Source organism: Rhinopithecus roxellana, chromosome 3 (genome assembly GCF_007565055.1).
Source record: "Rhinopithecus roxellana isolate Shanxi Qingling chromosome 3, ASM756505v1, whole genome shotgun sequence".
Lineage (NCBI taxonomy): Eukaryota > Metazoa > Chordata > Mammalia > Primates > Cercopithecidae > Rhinopithecus > Rhinopithecus roxellana.
In genome coordinates, this window is record NC_044551.1 from 130,926,090 (window position 1) to 130,949,457 (window position 23,368).

Sequence of the window (23,368 nt, forward strand, 5' to 3'; positions counted from 1 at the left end):
TTTTCTCGGCCTAGTTTCTCTCAGTTATTTGTATTGGAATTTACCTCCACAAAAGTTTAGCACTTTTAATTTTATTTATTTATTTGTGTATTGTGTATTTACTTTTAGCACTTTTTCTTTTAAATGAAATATAAAGAATAGGTGAAATTTTATTTTACTGAAATACAATTTATATGTCATAACATTCACCCATTTTGAGTATAGAATTCACTGGTTTTTAGTAAATTTCCAGAGTTGTACAACCATCACCTCAGAGGATCCCTCATGACTGATACAGTCCTCCCCATTCCCATCTCCAGCTCCTGGAAACCACTAATGTGTTTTCTGTCCCTATTGCCTTTTTTGACCTTTTCATATAAATGAAATCATATACTTTGTCCTTTATATCTGACTTTTTTCACTTACTGTGGTGATTTTGAGTTCATGATGTAGAATGTGTCAGTAGTGTCTTCTTTTATTTTTATTTTTTTGAGACAGGATCTTGCTCTGTTGCCCAGGCTGGAATGCAGTGATGTAATTATGGCTCACTGCGGACTTGAACTCCAAGCTCAGGTGACTAGCTGGGACTACAGGTGTGTGCCACCACTCCCAGCTAATTTTTAAAATTGTTTTGTAGAGACAAGGTCTCACTATGTTGCCCAGGCTGGTCTTGAACTCCTGGACTCAAGTGATCCACCTTCCAAAGTACTGGGATTATAGGTATCTTCTTTTTATTGCTGAATGGTATTCCTTGGATATAGCACATTATGATTATCGATTTACCAGATGATAAACATTTGGATTGTTTCTATTTAGGGAATAGCATGAATAATGCTGCAATGCACATTCATGTATGTATCTTTATGTAGGCATATGTTTTCATTTTTCTTTGATAGGAATAGAATAATTGGTTAATATAGTAAATGTATGTTTACATTTTTAAGAAACTAACAATCTGTTTTCCAAAGTAGCCGTACCATTTTACATTCCTACCAACGATATATAAGGGTTCTAGTTTCTCTGTATCTTCACCAACATTTAGCACTTTCTGTCCCGATTACAGCCACTCTAGTGGGTGTGAAGTGGTATCCCATTGTGGTTTAATTTATGTTTCCCTAGTAACTAATGATTTTGAACATCTTTTCATGTGCTTATTTGACATTCAGCTGTTTTGTTTGGTCAAATGTCTATTTAAATCTTTCTCCCATTGTTTAAATGGGGTTTTTGTCTTTGTATTAAGTTTTAAGTACCCTATATACTCTGAATACAAGTCCTTAATCAGATATATGATTTGCAATTATTTTCTCTCGATGTGTGGCTTATCTTTTCATTTTCTTAATGGTGTCTCTTGGACCACAAATGTTTTTAACTTTAATATGGCCAAATTTTTTTAATATACTGTGTGTGTGCATATATATATATATATATAGATAGATATAGATATAGATATAGACACACACAGACATTTATACACACACACAGAGAGAGAATGCTTTTGGTGTTGTATCTGTGAATAAATACCTTGCCTACCCCAAGGCCACAAATACTTTCTTCTAGAGGTTTTGTGGTTTTAGTTCTATGATCCATTTTGTATCATCTTTTTTTTTTTTTTTTTTTTTTTTTTTTTTTTTTTTTTTTTTTAAGAGGCAAGGTCTCATTCTGTTGCTCAGGCCGGAGTGCAAGGGCTATTCGCAAGCTCAATCACAGTGCACTGCAGTTTTGAACTCCTGGGCTCAAGCAATCACCTACCTCACCCTCCTAAGTAGCTAACACTACAGGTGTACACCTGAATTTTCTGTATATAGTAATTTTATTACCTTTAAATATAGTTTAATTTTACATTATTGTGCTCATTCCCACAAATGCACCTGAATTTATCTTTGGAAAATTTCAGAAGACATGTAGAAAGGTTTTTTTGTTTTTGTTTTTTGTATCCTTGACCTAATCACAAACAGCACCATCTTTTGGTTCATATTTACATTTGCTTTTTACAATAGCCATCTACTAATAGCTCACATTTTTCCTTGAGAGGACATTAAATTTCAGAGAGATCTAAAACCTTCCCGAAGCTTGTGAATAATTTAAAAGATTGAGCAGAATAGTCTTTAGAGTCGCTGTCCCAACAATGAATATCCAAGTAAATTGTCAACAAGAAACTGAGGATCATCATGTGAGAGTGTGACATCACATCTGAACCTATGATTAATGCCTGCTTAATATCCCCTTTTGTTTAAATAGAATGCAATATTCAATTATTCTGGAAAATTGATCACAGTAAATCATTGATTTTAAAAACTTCAGGAAATTTGGTTTAAAACAGTACTCAGAGAAGTATAAATGTTTCTTGAGAATTGTACATCAGTGCCGTGTGGCTCAACAAAATATGTCCACTCCTGACAGGTCATTTTTAGAAACGAGGCTTTATGGGCAATCAGCTACAATGAGAAAAATGCCTGAAAGATAATACATCTCAGCATCTCCATGTCAATGAAGTGAAAGCTTTTCTGAAAATGAAATGGCCTTCTTTTAGAACTCTGGAATCCTAAACTACAGACATTTCAGGAACTATTTTGGCTGAAAATGATAGGAGAGATTTTTCTTTTTCATAATTTTTATTACAGTGGAATTGGTTTTTGTATTTCTAACAGTTTGACAAGAGCTAATTACAATGCGCTCATCTGTTTTGCGGACTAATTTGAGCCATCGGGCATCAACACCATAGACATGCAGCAGCATTGCAAATGATACGCATGCTTCCCTTGCTCCAAGAATTTGTACTTGCTATAAAAGAAAACAGATTTGGACAGCCCTGAAAAAGTCGGGTTTGGTTTGAAGAAAACATTTCAGAATTACATTAGAGCTGGCCTACAAGTGAACTAAAAATACCTGCTCATCTCAGTGGTCTTGGCCCAGGGCCTTTCCTTTTACTGTAAAAGTCAGGCTGTTTGAACAGTTGGAGTTCGGCTTGCTTGCTGTCTAAACTAGTGTTCTCTGATAACTTCTGTTACCATTGAAACACAAGCCCCATTGCATTTAAGAGAATGTTTAGAGGTGTGGAAAATAGCCAAGAGAAATGTATACTTAGTGCTCAAACCTTTAGGCTTCCCGTGCAGTAACTAGACCACTTAGAGCTGTTAAGAAATAAATGGGAGAAAGACATTCATCAGTAAACATTACGCAGCAAGGGTAAAAGATGGAATGGAGTAAAGAAGGCTGTTAAAATCAGCCTAAGATGATTATTTGAATTGCAAAGAGAACTGTTCAGACATAGCTAGAGCTGCTAAACATAACTCTTGAAGTTTTTCCAGAACAGAGGGATTGGGGGAATGAGACCAGTGAAGGAGAAAATTAGAAAATTATAAGACGGAATGGGAGATGAAGTTTCAAAAGCTGGTAAACGATAGCTGAAATATACAATATTATTAGGTCTTAAATCTATTTATGAGGGCAAAAACTTAAAAACACACTTTCTGACTTTGGCTCTGTGATTTTCAGATTTAAATGAAGATATTAAATCCGGACAAAGAATAATCAACAATAACTGCAAGGTTATATCATGAAGGATAAAAAAGAAAGATCAGAAATCAGTAGCCCAGGGAAGAGAGTCGTGATAAGCTGGATAAGTCTGAGTGAAATAATTTGAGTGGAAAAAAGTCAGAGTGCTACCAGATATCCCAAAACTTGGCAGAATTCAACACTCTGCACATCAGCTACTATAAAAAAGGAATTACCATAATTGATCATCTGCTTTTTTAAAGACATTCCTGTTCAGTGAGTTAGAGCTGGAGGTGTAAAGACTGAAGGACTAATTTTTAAAGTAACTTGTATCACAGACTTTACTAACATGTGTTTGGCTTGTTAGATAGCTGGGTATCCTATTTTCTGGCACAGTATAGAGAACAGAGGGAGGTTCCCCCCATGAGCAACTGAAGTGCCAGCTGTTGCCCTAAATATTGTACCTGTTCATGATGGAGATAGCTTTAAAGCCAGATTTCAAGCTTAGGGAAAATTTTACATTTTGTACATCAGCAAACATTGGTATAAGATTTGTGTGTCTAGATACAGCATTTATATACACAAAGGGGAACTGATCAAAAATTGATTTCAAAAATAGGAGTGGTAACATTCATTTCTTTAAAAGTTTAAAAGGAAACTGCGTTTAATAAGCTTTAATAAATGTTTACCTCACTTCTAATGCCTTAGAAAATATATAGAAATTGTCAATTTCTATAAAATACACTTAAATAAAAGATCACAGTGAATGTAGCAATTTTGTTAAACAGTAATTTGAAAACTTGAAAGGCAGGAAGGAATATCAGCACATCATGTAATGATTAGAGTATCATGAAAAAGGTATCTTTTTCATTGGAGGCATAAGAAGGAGAAAAGCTAAAATACCCTGAGATCCAACATTAAAACCCTTTTTTGTCTTCCTTAGAAAATAATTAAAGCATGAACTGTGAGTTCCCTAGCACTGGTGAGATAGTTGTGGGTCTTTCGAGAAAAAGTTGGATCCTGGGAAAACAGGGCACTAGAGAAAGGCAAGCTTCAATGAGCTTAACAGCCTTAACTCATTCTTAAATGTTTCTTTGATGTAGTCCTTGAGCATTTTTTAGAGTGATTGTTACTTGATTCCAGCAACTTCCTCACAGGCCACATAATATCAATTCCTTTAATTGGTCATTTAAAATAATAAATATGTGCTGATCTGTAGTCTGCAAAAATGACTCTGCTTGCAGCCTGATTTTGAATGAGCTGAACTTCTGTAAATTATAAAGCTGTTAAAATTAAAACATCAACTGTGTTTGATACCGTGGTAGGCGTTACAAGCTATAAAGGTAACGGACTCATTTCTAATGAAAGGGACCTCAGAGAATCAACATTCTCCAGGCATCTATAAGCATTTGTCACTTTCATTCTACATCCAAACTTTTACTAACACTAAATTCACAACATTGCAGGGATTTCTTATCAGTTATTCATGGGTGGTTATGTGATGCTCAAGTTGGACATACTCTGGGCTTTACATTTTGGAGTTGTCAGTGTTCTCAAAGCAAAGCCAGAGCCTTTCATCTCTGACTTTGATAAAAATGACACAAATTATCAGTACAACTTGTAAGCTGAAAAAAAAATTTAAATAAATAAATAACTTTCCAAGCCTTCTGTCTGGCAGGTTCTATTGATATAATATCTCCATCAAGGAAAGTAGTGTGCATTATGCTATGATTAGTTGATAGCTCCATCTTTGAGGTTGTTTGGGTCCATTTTGTTGTGGAGATTCTTCACTGGGTGCTTTCATGGCTTGTATATAGCATATCTTCAAATGAGTCCTATCTAGTTGTCACACTTGCTTCTTTAACAGATAGAGTCAAGCTATGTTTTTCAAAAAAGCATTGATGTACCGAGATTGTAGACTTTAGGTTTCAGATAGCAACTTCAAAAACCCAGCATACATTTTCACAATATAAAGAATTGGAACTTTTGATGTATATTTGTTAATCCTAGTAAACCCGAAGAAACAATGTTTTTTCAACACCATCAATAAATAAAGTTTCAGTATATGTATTCAAGTCACAGCTTGCCAATAAATCAACCAATTTCTCACTTGTTTTCTACTCCTTCCCATATACCTCATCCTGTTACCAGAACAGAGATAGATAGTTCTTTTGACACATTTTGCCTACTCAATATAAAGGCATTTGGTAGATAGTGCACTTTGATTTTTTTTCTCTACACATAAGAAACACACACACACACAACAAAACACAACAGATCAAGTCTTGTCACTTTGGTGTCTGGCTGAAAGTAGTCAAAAAGAAAGCAGTTTTCATTCTAATTAAGAGAGAGAAGAGATGCCACTGTGCATGAGGCTCTTTTGGGCATATTAACGCTCCCTGTATCATTGTGGCACGATCACAGGAAATAGCAAAATAAGTTGGAAAGTTTCAGTGGGTCTGAGGCAGCCATCAATTCCCTGCTACCGCGTATTTTAGAAAATTGTCCAAAGAAAGCAAAGCCTCTCTTCAAAAGAGCAACACATCATACTTTAAAACCACCTTGAAAAGGTTATCGTTATGCTAGGAATTAATTAGGTTCACTTTGCCTATCTCCTCTCCCTTGTTGAATGGAGGTGGTACAAAAGCCTTTAGTGGAACCAACCAGAAATAAAGACCTTTGAACAGGTGGTGGTGCCATCTGGCTATTTAAATCAAGGCAAAACCACCCCCTCCACAGAAGACTAGGTTCTGAAGACTCTGATGATGTGGTGGAGCCTGACTTAATTTGAGTGAGTGTAAATGGGCATAAGGGGTTCACCTCCAGTACTTTAGGCATGTTTTTAAGGAATGTTAAACATTAATAGGAGAATCTACTGCGAATGCTTATAAGGACAATTTTTTTTCTCTGCTACTGACTTACTCTAAATCATAATTCATGCCATCACATAGGAAATAATACCTAGCTTTTTTTTTCTGTATACACTTGTATATATACATATAGTTTCTTCTTTTCTAAGTTAATTATAGAATATTCTATTATCTATGTGAGAAACAGAAAACTTTTCTCAAGAGGAGTGCTTTCAGCATTTGGGGCAGGAAAATTCTTCATTGGGTATGACTGTCACACATATTTCAGAGTGATTCACGTTGGCTTCACCCGCCAAATGCCAGTATTTCCCTTCTCCCACCCTAGTCATTGTGACAACTAAAAACATCCCTGCATATTTCCAAATGTGCCCTAGGGAGAAAAGTGGCAGCTCAGCACCGAAATGTTTGAAAGTTGATCCTCCTTCTTTTTCTATTCCCTTTCTTGTGCCAAAAAGGATTTAAGGAGACAATTGGTGGGGTTAATTCACAAACAGTGCTTTCATTGGCTTCTGACTATCCTTCTCTTCAATCAAGTTTGCAATTGAGAAATTTTACCTCTTTGCCAACTCTGATGATGGCTTTTTCAAAAAGAAAAGCAATGTATTTTAGGTCTCACTTTACCCAGCTCTCTTCTTTGAGGCCAATCTTATTTGTAGAGCTAAAATAATTGCCTTTTAAGTATTCATTACTATAACCAGTTTTTATATATGGATAAACACCTTGAATTTTCCCCCCAATCATTGCCTAGTTCCTCAAAAGGCATATCCTGTGTATTTGTTATCTTTCTAATTTGAGGTCTCTCTCACATCAAGAAACATTCTCATACCAAATGTTCTGTGTTAGGACCCAAAAAAGTCCTTCCAGATTAACTCTTCTAAGCATATATGCACTTTTGGCACATTTCTTCATTCTGTTTTTTCTGAAATAGATATTGTCGAATGATGAAATATACAGGAAAACATTAGGGGGTGAAGGTTGGGTAAAAAAATGGGTTAACACTGTGAAGGTCTGAGTGTAAATGTATATTAAGTTTAAGAAAAAAATGAATTCAAATTAGGAAGGAAAAGGATTTTCTAAAAGGACTGTGAAATAATTAATTGTTTTGTAGGAGATGGCCTTTCCATGTAGTCAGAAAATTTTTTCTTCACTTCTTTCTGAAGAGACAGTCAAATAGAGAATCTCATCTCTTAATTAGAAAGAAAAATACTCATCAAACACATCTCATCACTGGAGAGCTAATGATCCACAGCTGTTAGTCTGAAAGGGCAGGCTTTTTTCCTGAACAGTAGGAAGTGTTAATCATTTTGGATGAGATTTCTTTTTAAAATATACTGTAGTTTGCAAAAGAATAGGATATTCAATATTCCAACTTAAATGCTTTTTTTGAAGTGGGCTCCCCCAGGGACACTGTCATGTGTCGTACTGAATGATCGTTGAATGCAGGCATCTTCCACTGCACTCCAACGAGAGCATCAACTGATGGGATGATGATGTGAATGGCCCAGTCCTGCCTGAGACTCATAAAACCCCAGCCTCAAAGAAATCAAAAACATGCATGTCTTGCACCTCCTCAGAAATGGTGTTGCTATAAAAATCTTAAAATTTGGAATTGCTCACTCTACTTTGTATAGTATGCCTTGTTTAATGTGACTGAAAAGCCTTGCCCCACCTTCACGTAACTTCTCAGCAGAACAGATTTTTTTTGTTGTTGTTGTTTAATCTTTATTTGAAAAAGTAGGGCCTTTTTTCTGTAAAAATGTAATTGGCTCATTCAGTTTCCAATCTTTGCCTTTACAGCCACCTTGCTAACCTCTTCTAAACATTTTGTACAGAAGAAAACCCCACTTAATAGAAACCTTATGAATGGCCAACTTTTGATTATTCAGAGTCATGTAAGATAGTGGGAAAAAGGAGGAATAAAATTGGCTCCACAAACCTCATTTCTGCCATTAGTTTTTGGCCTCTTTGCCATACCAAACCTTTACCAGAACACCTAAGTGGCATTCCATTTCATTGTACTGATGCAAAAGTAGTTATCCTAGAGGAAGGGGGAAGAGAAGAAAAACATATGGAAAATCTATGAATTGGATAATCAGTACCTAAATAATTGATACCTTCAAAGCATCAACATTCAATCTAAGACCCTTTACCTTAGAGTCAGTGGAGCTTCGTGGGAACAGCATACTGGATTAGGAAGCAGAAGACTTGGCTCTGCCACTCAGACTTGCTTCAGACAAGTCTCAAACTCCTAAGCCTCAGTTTCCTCCTTTGTAAAAGGAAGGTAATAGTCCCTGCCTTCCCAGCCTGCCTCTCAGGACTTTTTCCTTAAAGTTCAGTCGATGCAATATGTGATAAGATATTTGTTAGGAGAAATTATGTTATATATATATTTTTGAGACAGTCTTGCTGTGTTGCCCAGGCTGGAGTACAGTGGTACAATCACGGCTCACTACAGCCTCAACCTCCTGAGCTCAAGAGTTCCTCCTGCCTCAACCTCCTGAGTAGCTCATAGGGATCATAGGCATATGCCACCATGCCCAGCTACATTTTATTTTTATTTTTATTTTTAGTAGAGACAAAGTCTCACTAGGTTACCTAGGCTGGTCTCGAATTCCTGGCCTCAAGCAATCCTCCTGCGCTAGCCTCCCAAAGTGTTGGGATTACAGGCATGATCCACCGTGCCTGGCCTATTTACCTTGTGGTAAATTAAAACTTTTCAAGAAAAACCTCATTCTGAATATTTATGGTTAAAATTTAGAATGTTTTTAAAGCCTGACCCAAATAGATACTTCAAAATTGCATATTGTGGTGTTGCTACTAATATCATAGTCAAGATAATACTGATTTAGATAAAAGATTTTTGAATTTAAAAATGAACAAAGACTGTGAACAAGAATTAGAATTCATGAAACTACTAGTTCCGAACAAGCTGTTTTTCATATATAGGGGCATAATAAGATTGTTAAGAAATTGTTAACATTTTAATACTGAATTGTTTTAACTTGAGTTCACAAAATCTTTAATGTTTCAGCCATTTGCTAGTAATAACGAATTCTTGTAAAGATCTAGATTTTTTTGTTTCAATTATTAGTAAAACTTTTAACTGCAACCCTTCTGTTTAACTCTTAGGATTTCCCACCAAAAAATTCTCCATTCCTCACCAAATACAGTTCACCCTAAAGAACACCACCCGTCTTCTACAACTGCTCAAAGAGCAATGATCATATTGACTTATTAAGTTTATAAAGTCTATGTAATTTTCTTAATAATAATTTATAATATGAAAAGCATAGGCCAGATGCGGTGGCTCACACCTGTAATCCCAGCCCTTTGGGAGGCCAAGGTGGACAGATCACGAGGTTAGGAGATCGAGACCATCCTGGCTAACACGGTGAAACCCCATCTCTACTAAAAATACAAAAAATTAGCCAGGTGTGGTGGTGGGCGCCTGTAGTCCCAGCTACTTGGGAGGCTGAGGCAGGAGAATGGCATGAACCCAGGAGGTGGAGCTTGCAGTGAGCCGAGATTGCACCACTGTGCTCCAGCCTGGGCAACAGAACAAGACTCCATCTCAAAAAAAAAAAAAAAAAAAAAAAAAAGAAGAAGAAGAAGAAGAAAAAGAAAAGCATTATATTAATAATATAGTACTTTTTGATGAAGCATCTTCACATATATCACTTGCTTTTCCACAGCCAACTTATGAAATAGGCTGGTGTAACCATCTCCATTTTATAGGTAAGAGACTAAAGGAAAAGAGAATAATTGACTTGCACAGGGTCCTGCGATGATCAGATAGCAGAAATTGAACTGAAATCACTTCTTTGGGCTTCTGGTCAAAACTGTATTTTATCCTACCACACTGTCTCCTTGGAGACAGAATAATATGTATTAGTGAGCCTTTGCTGTATAACAAACCGCTCCACAATTAGTAGCTTAAAGCAACTATCATTTATTTAGTGATGATTTTGTTAGCAGTTTGGACTAGGCTTAGCTGGGCTCACTCTTGCGTCTTTGGTTGGCTTCTGGTAGGTGGCTTTGCTTTGGATGCTGTCTGGCTTTCTACTGGGGTGATGGAGCAACTATGCCCCATGTTTTTTTAAGCCTCTGTTTTCATCATATTTGCTACTCTATCATTGACCAAAATAAGTTATATGCCTAATCTCAGTCATTGTGGGAGGCTATTATAAAAGTCATGGATACAGGGAAACATGGAAAAATTGGGGTCATTACTGCACTCAGTCACCACAAATTAAATATGAAAAATGGAAAGTGGCACTCATTTCATCATCTCTTTCTATTTAGTTGGCATGACTTCTTTAGCATAGCTCTTATTCTTGAAACAATCATTAGTTATGGATTCTAGGGTAGTATATGAAAAGTGATAAGCCGCTGAAAGGGCCAAAAAATTATATGTAGTGTAAGCCAATCAATTCCTGCTTGTCATAACACGTAATGCTTGTTGAGCATTTTATAGGTATCAAGCATCAGCTTAATTGCTTCTCAAATCTGCCAAGTAAATAGTATCATTTTCTCTTTTCAGATGACAAAACTAAGAGAAATCTAGTAACTTGCCCAAGGTCCCAAAGCTAGTGACTAGAGAGCTTGGATGCCCTAGGCCTGATTCAAATACTCTTCTCTCTACTGTACCACACTGCAGCAGCTCCTTGAGGGATCCCACAGTCGTGGCTAACAGCCCAAGGCCAGTTGACAGAGAGCTTCTAACATGCAGGATAATGAGTAAAACTCTCAATGTTCTCTTTCTAATGAAGGGGGTTGTGTGTACTTATTACCATTTGGCTAATGCCCCCTGAAGATTTTCTGGTATTGAATTCTACTTGTAAATTACAACAGCCATCTAATGATTAAAAAAGAAAGCCACCAAATTCTTGGAATAGTTCTAGTCTCTAATGAACATGGATAACTAATGTAGGGGTAGATGTTTTGTTTGGAATTGGGTATGTATTCCATGAGAGTAAAATGTAGACAGCCTAAGTTTCCTTATTAAAAGGAGAGATGGGGGAGACGTGACGAGATTATGTGACAGAGAGGAAAAAATACAGAAAGGGTGCTGTAGTGAAGGAGGTGAAGGAATTCAACACTGTGTAGACATTTGTGAGTGTCCTCATCACTACACTGTAACATCAAAAATTTCTAAAATCTGCAGGTCCTCGTTCCATGACACACAGAGGCAAAAAGCAGTCCGGAAATGCAGATCTGGACAAATTCTAGACATTTTATGGTTTATTTTTGTATTCTGTGAATACATTAAAGATTTTTAAAATTGTTTCTTGATTTCTTTTTCCATCCCATTTTAATGCATTATTATATCTCGTTTCCCCCATACCTCTGAAAATGTATAATCAGGACCATGGACAGATCCTTCATTGTCGTGGCTTTCCTTGGGTTTCTTCCAGCTGCCTTATTTCTCTTACTACTCTAGTGGGACACTAAAGGCCAGGTCTTTTGTGTTATCTCAGTTTTTTTTATGGGAAAGAGGAGAAGATTGATCTCTTTCCGAAGAGAGAGGAGAGAAGAGGCTTCAGTGTGGAGTGAATGAGCTAAAAAGCTCCTTTCTTCCTTTGAGGGCTCTCTTTATTAGAGGATCCTCACCAGCTAACAGGAAGTAGAATCATCACTAATATTATATTGAATAAATGATTGGCTGTTCTACTTTCAAACATCTAATATTTCATAACGTATTTGTTCAATAAATACATTTTTATTGTTAATCTGTGTTCATGTTCTTTTCTTTAACCTTTTGAAATCTTCATTTTGGTGGTGAAAAAGAAAAATAAATGCTTTTGAATTTACAATTTATTCAAAGCCCTCATGTTTTAAAAATATATATTTTCAACAGTAGACCCTCCTCACTCAATTACCCAAATATTAGATTATTAAAACCACAATAGAAAAGGAGATGGTTTTTCCATTGCCAGAGTTCCTAAAATGAACATAATTTCTTCCTTTGTCTCTCACTCTCCTCTGTCTTTCCCCAATCCATGTTCTGGTGCCCGTGTTATTAGGACATATAAAAATACCATAGGCATTTATGAGAAGTGTGTGTCAGTTCTGAGTGCTAAAGTTTTTGATGTGTTGATTTGGATGTGGTAAGAGGAAGATGACTACAGTGGGGAAGTGCCTAGAAACCATAATGTGTAACTGATGCTTGAAGTAAGTGGTGATGTTAAACCTAGAGAAGAAGAAGGCATGAGAGATGTCTTGATTGCTTGCAGGATTGTCATCTAGGAAGTTTTTCTGTGGATGACAGGCCTGCAGCTAACACCAATACATGGACATTACAAGGAAATTCATTCTGAATAAGACGAGGAACCTAACACCAATGAATGGACATTAGAAGGGAAAATATATCTGCTCAATAGGTTACAAAGATTACAATTGGTCATATTTAGCAATGGGATAATCTGAGTCCCATCCATGAGGCCAGAACACACTAAGTCAAATGAGTGCCCTCAGAAAAGGCAAACATAAAGTAAGGTCCAAGAGCAAAGACCATAATATCCAAAATAGTTCATGACTGCATAGCCAAATGGAAAGAAAATCTTGTCTAGAAGTACTAAGGTAGACTTTTTTGTCAGAGGGAGAAATTTGTTAGTAGTATCCCAGGTTGTAACTCTGAATGCATTTTCCTGAAGTCACTTGGTTTTATGTAGTAGATCTATAGAACTTTTGCTAATACAAATAATTAAATAGAATTCTGTTGAATGATTGGGGAACCCAGTGTCCATTTATCCATTAATTCAGTAAATATTTACTTATCGAGCACTTGCCATGCCCCAAGTAGGGGCATGTTCCAGGCTCTAGGGATAAAACAGTGAATGAAAACAAAAAGTCTACCTTTACAGGAGCTTATATTCTAGTGACTGCCTAAATGTTACAATTAAATAATAAAGAATATGGACTCTAGCCAAAAATGATTTTCCCTTTTACATGTATTGATGTCTGTCAGATTTACCTTAATTCACTTCTAAAAAAAGAATTATCTTTATAAAAATATATTTTAATAATCATAACCATCAATTATTTATATCATCTTTGTATAATTGGTATAAATTTCAAAAATTGAATGGAAATATTTTCTTTTTCTGGAAATTTCCTACTTTTTCTCATAAAATAAAAGATATGGCTCATGCTTCATGTATTACAATATTTGGAACTTATGCAGGAACTTGAATCTATAGTTACTATGTAATTCTGTCCAAAATCATTTATTGGCTTACTTAACTATTATTTGTGCTATTTGGCGCCCTCTTGGTTATGAATATAAAAGAATTCGGTAAAATATATAGTTTTCAAAATTTAATGTCACATTGAAAAAACAGATGGTACAGTAATGTCATGAAGTCATTTTAAATATTAGAGAAATATTCAAGACAATTAGATTTATAGACCTCTGTCAAGATATGAGAACACTAAGGCAAAGTGACTTTCTAAAGCTCAGAACCTTGGTCTTCTGGCCCTGAGGCCAGGAGTCTCCCTACCATTTCACACTGTTTAATTTTCTCTGCTATTTAAATAGGCTGCAGGCTTCACTGAGATTTATTAAGAAGACTGCAAATGGTCCATGCTGCTGTGCCTGACACGGGTGTCCTTAGGGCACTGCCCCTAACTCTCCTGACCTATCAAATGCAAGATGTTTGTGTTATTCCAACCAGCTGGCTGAAAGTCCCAGTTATGCTATGTTCAGCTAAATCTTAGCAGGCAGAGGGCTTTCTAGCTTCCAGTATTATAATCTGTATTACTTGAGGACCTTAATCAATAATTAGTTGACTTTCTGTGTTTTGTAAGGTATTAATAACATGTACACAATAATGGTTTGGGTTTTTGTTTTTGCGAAATTACTGTGCACCAAGCAGTGGGTTTAATTCTCACAACCCTGAGGTGGATAATCCTATTATCCCCATTTTACTAGGGAAGAAACGAAAGAGGGGATATATATATTGCTTAAAAGTTATATGGCTAGTTAGCATTAGTGTCAGGAGTGGAATCTAGTTTTTAAATGCCTCCCGCCTTAACATTACCTTAATTTGACAGCAAAAGCCATAGACCCAGAGAATTTAGATGATCTGTCCAGGATTACAAGTCTGGTGTGGGTTGGGGGTGAGTCATACTTTATATCCAACTTTGTGTTGTTTTATAATGTAAGTGTTCTTAGAATGACTCCATCTGCCACCCTGAGTTCTTAATCTAACATTTATCTTACAATGAAAAAGTTTATATACTTGGAGAAGTAGGTAGTGTTAAAAAAGAATAATACAAATAGGCATTTTAAAATTTGTTTTGACAAAATTTCCTTGTAATAGCTGTTTGATTTCTATGGTAATGCTAAATGTTAAGCCAACCATTTTGTACACTTGTCGGCATTTTGTACACTTGTCGGCAGCAGTGCTTTTTTTCATGTTGTGAAATCTTTGGGGCTGTCTGATGTAGACTTGGTATTTTCATCTGCCTATTAATCTTGTTATGTTGTATTATCCAAGTAAGATTTTTTAAAAGTCCCTGATATTAAATAGTGATTCATTTTTTATCATTAAGGCAGATAGACCAGGCTATTTCTGACAGTGTAGTGGAGTTCATTTTGCTGCTTTTTAAAAATTGTGTTCAACTTAACAATAATTTCACTGGAGGAGAAAAACTCAAATTTCCTCTTTGACAACGTAATGATATCAACTTTTCCTTAATAGAAATTAAACAGATTGGAAATCTTACCAGTGACTTTTCAAGGGTCAGTTATATTTTTAGAAAAATGTCTAAAAGTTTCCAAGGCTTTGTTTTCAAGATAAATCTTCCTGTTTTGAAGCATTCTGTTTTGTGTTTTTGAAGTAGAGTATAAATAAGAGTCCATTTAATGAAATTCAGTGTTGACTCATCCCTTCTTCTCTCTTCTCTCTCCTCCAGCTCTTTCTCTTTGTTGTCTGGAACTTTGAGCTCTACATGATACCACTGGTTTTGTTGTTACTATTGACATGGAACTACTTCTTGATAATATCAGGGAAAGATAACAGGCAACGTGATACAGTAAGTCTCTACTCTCTTACTTGTATGTGTTTTTGTTCTTATTCTAGTCCCTCTGACAAGATCAACATTGAATTTGGCTTTACAAACCAGAAATTCTGTCTATAAATACTCAAGTTTAGAGGAAAATTGTATCAGCTCAAAACTAATGACTCTTTGGTCCTAACACAATAGAAAGTATTCACTTATTTCTAACATTACTCCTATTGGTAGAAACTAAAACAGGGAGCAACACCAAAGAATGAGCTATGATTTTCAATCATAAATGGGTGCTACTTCAAATAATTGCTTTATTCTCCTTATTTGTTATATCTTAATGAATCCTGATTTAAGATACAATGTCACAAAATTATTAGTGATCAAACTAAGTGAATGTATTTTACTTAAGACAGATAGATTCTTTGTTCTCTGTCATTGGAAGAAATGAAGAATTGATGGTTGTTGGCCTGGAAACGTGTATTAAGTACCTTAGTCCAATGCAGTTTCACTGGACAACAGTAAATATCCTTCTCTGTGTCAGAGGTGTATTGAGATATCAAGCTTAAGGATTAAGAGCTTTCATTTAACCTAGGGAAAGTTATACTAAATCTACCTGTCCTCTTTGGCATTTTTGAAAGCAGAAGGTATGAGACAACCCTCTCTTTCTAGAAGAGTTTTAGACTAAGTAGCAGAAGCTGCCCACACTATAATCACATATGTTCTGCCAAGCTTTGTTCCCCTTGGATTTTCTATCACCATGCCCCTAGCAACCTAACTTCAAAAAGCTTTCCCACATGTAAATAAATGAGGGGAGTGTCTTCTCCAAATACGACATTTACAATTTGATAACTCAATAGACTGCTGTTGAGAAGAATTTAAAGGTTGGCAAACACTGAGAATCTACTTGGTCCTTAGCAGACTACTACTTTTCTTGCCATTAAGGATCTCTATTTGATTTATGATCTGTAGATTATAATAGATCATAAATAGATTTTTTGCCAACTACTGTGCCCATAATGATGCAGAATTATTTGATCATCAGCTTAAAAGTAGTGTATAATATTTAATAGTAACCATTTTTTTTTTTTTTTTTTTTTTTTTTTTTTGAGACGGAGTCTCGCTCTGTCGCCCGGGCTGGAGTGCAGTGGCCCGATCTCAGCTCACTGCAAGCTCCGCCTCCCGGGTTTACGCCATTCTCCTGCCTCAGCCTCCCGAGTAGCTGGGACTACAGGCGCCCGCCACCTCACCCGGCTAGTTTTTTGTATTTTTTAGTAGAGACGGGGTTTCACCATGTTAGCCAGGATGGTCTCGATCTTCTGACCTCGTGATCCGCCCGTCTCGGCCTCCCAAAGCGCTGGGATTGCAGGCTTGAGCCACCGCGCCCGGCCAATAGTAACCATCTTAATGGTTGCATACATACCTTCAATGTAAAAGAACTTCCGTTTTAAATAACACAAGTAAAATACACTTCAAATAGCAATGTAAGCAAAATATAAAATTCTTCAAAATAATTTCCTTTAGTATGTGACAAAGTTGCCAGCAAGACACCATGTTTACTTCTCTATTATATTTCTGTCTTTCTTACTAGATTATAAATTTGAGGGAAGGGAACTTTGTTCATCTTTGTATTTGTCACTGTCTGTAGTACCTGCTTTGCAAATTAGACATGTTCAAAACCTTCTTTGTAAAGTATAACAAACCAAACATGAGATTGCTAATAGAGATTTTAATGTTTAGTCAGCATCAATAGACAAGAAGTTATTAGTATTATTGGCAAGGATTTTATGGATATATATTTAAATTGCACACTGAGAGACAAGCCCTAAATGCTGTAAGCATTGGTGTCATGGGGACTAATAGGTACTTTCATCAATTAATTCAGGATGTTTTCTTTAAGAAAATAGGACTCTTTCAGACAATTGCTTTTTTCGTCCCATTTACTTCGTGGAGATTGTCGAGAGAGAAGAATATCTACTTTTCATTCTGTTGCCTTGAGACAAATTTGCAAATAAGATTATTTCCAAATAGGAAAAACTGGTAATTTAGTTTTAGCTTCTTAATTCTATGAGGGGGCTTATCTTCAATATTTAGTCACTGGTTTTGGTATTCTTAGCGAAAAATTCTGACACTGTAGACTTTGCTTGTTATCTTCTTCAGAATATACCTGGCTTGGCTGGAAACATCCGCTTTCAGAGGAAAAATAATATATAATGTATCCTTTTGTACTTAAAATTCTCTAAGACATTTTATAGCCTATTGAAAAAATGCATATCATATAATTGTTGCAAAATATAGCTTCAAAATAGTATTTACCAAATCTTTTCCTTTTAGTACATCTCCTCTAACAGGCTCCTCTTTTAGCCATGGACATTTTTCTTCCCCAGCACAACCCACTGTGAAACATTCTATAGTCTAACTCTCATGGAATGCCAACTACACTCCATAACTCCCAGTAATTGCCTTTTATTTGCCCAAAACACACAGATCCACATATTCTGTTCTTTCTAGGCACCAGAGCAGCAATCACAACGTTTCATTCAGCTTCTTATTCACTGGCTCAGTTAAGACCTTACGTAACTCTTAAATCCAATTTGTCTAATTATGTGTTTGCTGGCATATCCAGCTGTGCATTTGAACCGGTTGCTCCTTTTGAAAAGAAACCTGGATTATACTTTGCTGGTTACAGAATGCATATATATATGTATATATATATATACACAAACACACACACACACATGCACACACACACACATATATACACACATACATATACACACATATATATGAATTTAGGGAAAGTGTGTGTAGGGGTTGCCATGCTGTGACGAATTGACTCTCCTGCATAGTGCATAGTACTGGAAGGATGGTATTTTCCTGTAAGTCCATATTGATATCCCAAAGACACTGCAGACTCTTTCAGCATAAGTGAAAACTTTACAGGATCTCTGAGGTGCATTGATCACACCATTGGCTGATTCCAAACCAGGAAACTTTCTGTTTTAGGAAAGAGAGACAGGGAAAGAGAAAGAATTTTCTGCCACCAAAAATCAACCAAACCAAAACAAAAATCTATACATTCAGCTGACAAAATTTAATTAGGGTAAAAACTATAAAAGAAAAATCAAAATGACCTTCACGTCATAGAAAAGAAAGAAAAGGAAACAAAATTTCCATGACATAAGAAGTTGAAGAAGAAAATAAAAGAAACACTGTGAAAGATGAAAAATGCATAGATGGGTAAAATTCTGTCTTCAATGTATTGGCTAATATTTGAGATTAATACCAAACAGGAAAGTGTTTCTTTATGTGTTTATTGTTTAAGGAGAGTCTTTCCTTTCTTGGAGACCCTTAAGATTACAGGCACTGAACCCTCATACCTTTTCCCCACCATGGTGCCTATTCTAGTTTAATGAGCAAAAGCAGATGTAATCCTTGCTGAATAAGTTTTGCAGCGTTTAATGAGCTGAACCTGTTAAGGACAGAATAAGTAAACAGCCATTCCTGAGGTTAAAACTGTAGACACAGAGGGTGCCCATGTGAAAGAGGCATGGTTAAAAATATTTCACCTCTGCTATTTCCTAGTTGGACTTGTTAAAAATAAGCAATCTTAGGTCTGAATATACCTAGACTGGGACTATGACATTAAAATTTCTAGCATGAGAATTGTTAGGCTTTTCCAGAGAAAACCTTTGAAGACATGCTTCATTCAGAAATGTCCCTGGCATGAAAGGGATATAAAGATAGGAATGTCATCCTTCTCTTGGTTTGAGCTGTCACTTCAAAACCTGGGAAAAGTTCTCACCAGCATTGCCTATTAGGCTTGTACCAACTATCCAAATTACAGTGACTGTAGAGAGACATTTTGAAAGTGGAAGAGTAGATGCCAGGAAATGGCTTTTACTTTGATTTAAAAACTATTGAAACATCATTACACCCTGGGCTCTGTGTGAAGTACTTTAAATTCACCATGTGATTTAGTCCTCCTCCAAGAGAGAAACTGATTGTGTTAGCCCAGCCAATGGGTTGGATCCTCCTAAGTCAAGTGACCTGCCGCCCCGCCCCCCGCCAGGTCCCTTCATCAGTTGTAAGCAAAGGAACATGCTCATGTAGACAAGCATGGCTGCAAGAGCTCTTCCTTGAGAAAAGAGAATCAAGTCACAGAGAATGAAGGAAATAAGTTAGCCAAGCAAACCAGGGGTCTATTGCACACCCTGTAAGTATCATTTCTACTGCACATACAGGGAAACAGGGCCAGAAAGTTTAAATAACTTATCCAAAAACACACAGAAAGTGTCAGAACCAGTATTAGAACACAGAGCAGTCTGCCTGAAGTTTATACTCCGAACCACCAGTCAATCACATTTTCTGCTGGGGATATATCCCACCTCTCCCTGGGCACTGTTACAGCAAGTTTCTCCCATGAATTACAGAAAAGCCAGTAGCACTAACTACATCTTTAAGCCGACATATTAATAGAAAGTAGTAATTTTCCCACACCCCTCATCCCATGTCTTCCATATCTCTCATTGAGGGAAACAGAAAGGATATTTATCAAGCAATTTCTATGTATCAGGCATCCTGCTAAGCCTTTTAGAGACATCACCTCCTTTTTTCCTTTACAATAATTATATCCAGTAAATAATTCTAAATAGTTTTATCCCCATTTTACAAATCAGAAAATTCAGTATCAAGGATGATAAGTAAGCAACTCCCCAGAGCAAGTGTGATGTGAACCCAATTGTGCCCTGTTGTAAAGTCCCAGTCTGTATCTATGGTACACGCATGGGCATTCCTTTCCCAAAGGACTGCTTTCTTAGTGTCCAGGGCCTTGCATGAAATCCCCGTTGTCTCCAGATTCCTTCCTATGAGGTACCCAGTAACCTCACATGAATGGGTGCTAGTCATCTGTTCTTTCCCACATGCCACCATTAATTTCCAAAGCATTCATGACCAGGAGGGCTACCTTCCATTCACCAAGGTGACCATGGGAGGAGCCCATCAAAGCTGACTTCTTCATATATGTGAATAAATTTTTTTGTGTCAAAGCAATTTTTGAATATCTTTGACACAAAAAATTCTTCAAGCTGTGTTTTTTAATTACACTTTAAAAGAACATTCATTTTTACTGTCATGATATTCCTCCCACACAACAATCTCAGTTATCTAATCAATGGTGGCATTAAAAGACTGAAGAGTGGGGCAGATCAATGAAATCATTCTCTGACTCATGATATGACTGTGACACAAATTGAGACAGAGTCTGCCTTGCTAAAATACTTTAGGAAATACTGAAATGTTTAGTTAGCTCCTTCTCATGACAAAGCATTTGTTTCTCCATTTCCCTTTCAGAATAGTACTGAATATTGTCTCCCATTAGGTCTGTTCCAATGAGACCCAGAGCACTTATCTCTACAAATAAAGCTCCTAAGAGCAGCACTCTTTGCCATAAGTGCTGTTGATTGAACAGTTTGGAATGGTCCACCACAGAAACATCTGATTGACTTGAGCTCCTATAAATCAAGCACATTTATTATTTTGTCAGCCAGTGTTTTCCATTCCAAAGAAGTCTGTGGTGGAATATATGGAATACTGAATAAGTCAAGTGTTCCTAACAGGATCTAAAGAGGCTGGCCAAAGCCAAGCTGACAGAGGAGAGGACGTCATATGCAAAGCACTCTGAATGTACAGTTAGACTCTCTCTACTTCAGTAAGAGTTTTATCATTCACTGAAAGCAGCATAGACCACAAGTTTCCTGTGTTTGCCTCTCAGTACCAAAAAAGACCACATATTCAGTGCTCTTAGCAGAAGCAACACTGAGTCATACAGCCTGTAAACACATCTAAAAATGGATGATCACTCTTTTCTTCTTCGTGCTTATTTCAACAGCAATTTTCTCAATTTTTTTCAGAAGGTCATGAGCTTGAAAAAAATCTGAGGAGGACCATGAAAAGAACCAGACCTTTAGTTTTCCAACACGATCACTAGGATAAATCAGTAGAATCAACAGCCAATCAGATGTTGGTAAAAAGCTTGTCCCCTGTGACCCCTCTCAAAGCTGTTCACCAACTGTTTAGCCTTGTTATAATCACTTGCTGTACATAGTGCAACCCAATATGTTAATAACCGTTGTCATCAGGCTTTGGATTTGCACCAACAAGATCTCCACATTTTCTTCACTCGTCCCAAGTCCCCCCACCACTGTCCCCTCCCTCTCAGTAGATGACCAGGCCTTCTACTTTGCAAATTTCCCTGAAATTCCAGCCCTGAAGCCCTGTGAATGTGTACCCAATTTAGGGTTGTCAGATTTAGCAAATAAAAACACAGATGCCAAATTCAATGGAAATTTCAGATAACAACAGGACATACTTACACTTATATGTTTTTATAACATTCTTAATTTATCTGAAATTCCAGTTTAAGTGGATGTTCTATATTTGTCTGGCAACTCTATCTCAGTTGTACCTTTCATTCTTACCTCCAGACCTGTAGGGAGGTGACAGTTCTGAAATAAAAGTATTCCCCAACATCTTCAAGTATAGAAGACCCGTCAGGAGCAGGCCCCACCTAAACCATAGTTTCAGCTTCATCCCCCTCAGTATTCCAACAGGATTGTTTATGTGTGTGGTGGTGTTGTTGTTGTTGTTTTGCTTTTGTTTGTTTTGGAATATGCAATATTTATTGAGCAAAAGGTGGGAGTAGTGGCTTAAGGGTGAGAAAACAGAAATGAACCAGACCATGGCCATACTCTTTTGTTGTCACTTTCTTCTGGACAATTGCTTGCCACTTGGGAGAGCAGGAAACCAAGCCACTTGCAAAGGCTAGCGCAGCACAGCTGGATGGGAAGGTAGTTCCAGCTGACTCGCAGGCCTGTGTTCCCTGCTTTACCTCCTATTCACCCAGTCCACAGGCTCAGGGAAGGCAATCCTTTTGTCTTCACGACACAACTAGAAAAGAGAAAAAAAGAGTGATGCTTCTCCCTTTGGACATATGAGGAAACTCAGGCCCAGAATAAGGCAGTAACGTCTGTAAAGCCAGTACTCACAGAGCATGGGTGGGAATGGTGCAGCATGGGACAGACGTGGTGGCTGGAGAAAGGCAGTGCAGGCAGGGTCTGGAACTTAGCAGAGGCCTGGAAGTCACGTGAGCACTGAGGACAGATGTGCACCATGGTGGAAGAGCTTGAAATCCTTGCCCGAGGTGCCGCACATGAAGAGTTTGAGGTCCAAGTGTGATGCATGGTGGCTCTGCAGCCGCAGAGGGCTGGCAAAGATACAAGTGCACTGCAGGTGGCTGTAGCCCCTGCAAGACTGTACTTTTATGGGGTGCATCATCCTGGGATGGTCTTCGGGGCTCCTCCACTGGCACAGCAGGCTTGTAGGCAACACGGTTGGCGTTGATGAGGAGGTGGCTGTCCAGCCATGAAGGCTATGACCCACCTAAGACAGGGATTGGAAGAGGGGCCTTTCACCCTGGGAAAAGAAGACCTTCCAAGGTAGTGGGTCTGAAAAGGAGGAGGACCAGGGTGGGATAGCCCCAGCAGTCGCAGGAGTATCTGGAGCAGAGTATACTTGTAGTTTCCCAAATATTCTGTACACTCTTTCTATGCCTTCTCCTGTTTTCTTAAAAATATACTTACAAATGTAAATGTATATTTCTTATCACACATGTTTTGTTTTTATAAAAATTGAGTCACATTTAACCCATTTTAGCTCACCTGCTTTTTATATTCTGCAACATATCTGGAAATATCCCTCATATTCCTGGAAAACAGTCTACTGTAAGTTTTAATTTCTATACAATTTTCACTATATGAGTGTGTGTGTGTATTTTAGAGACAGGGTCTCCCTCTGCTGCCCAGACTGGAGTGCAGTGGTGCCATCATAGCTCACTGCAGCCTTGAACTCCTAGACTCCATCAGTTTTCTCACCTCAGCCTCCTGCCTAGCTGGGACTACAGGTGCGAGCCACTGTACCAGTCTTCTTAATTAGACAGTTTTTAGAAATATTTCCTT

The 23,368-nt window shown here is 37.2% G+C and overlaps 1 protein-coding gene across 3 annotated transcripts in view; it reads left to right on the forward strand.

Annotated features, from left to right (window-relative positions):
- The window catches only part of MCTP1 (multiple C2 and transmembrane domain containing 1), a 606,741-nt gene that overhangs the window by 496,883 nt on the left and 86,490 nt on the right, over positions 1–23,368 (forward strand). For 2 of the 3 annotated variants that reach the window (XM_010380609.2, XM_010380611.2), the window contains exon 18: positions 15,261–15,380. The exons of the other annotated variant lie outside the window; for it this stretch is intronic. In XM_010380609.2, coding sequence (XP_010378911.2) covers positions 15,261–15,380 — 120 coding nt within the window. The remainder of the gene's footprint in view (positions 1–15,260; positions 15,381–23,368) is intronic. 3 annotated transcript variants of the gene reach the window in all.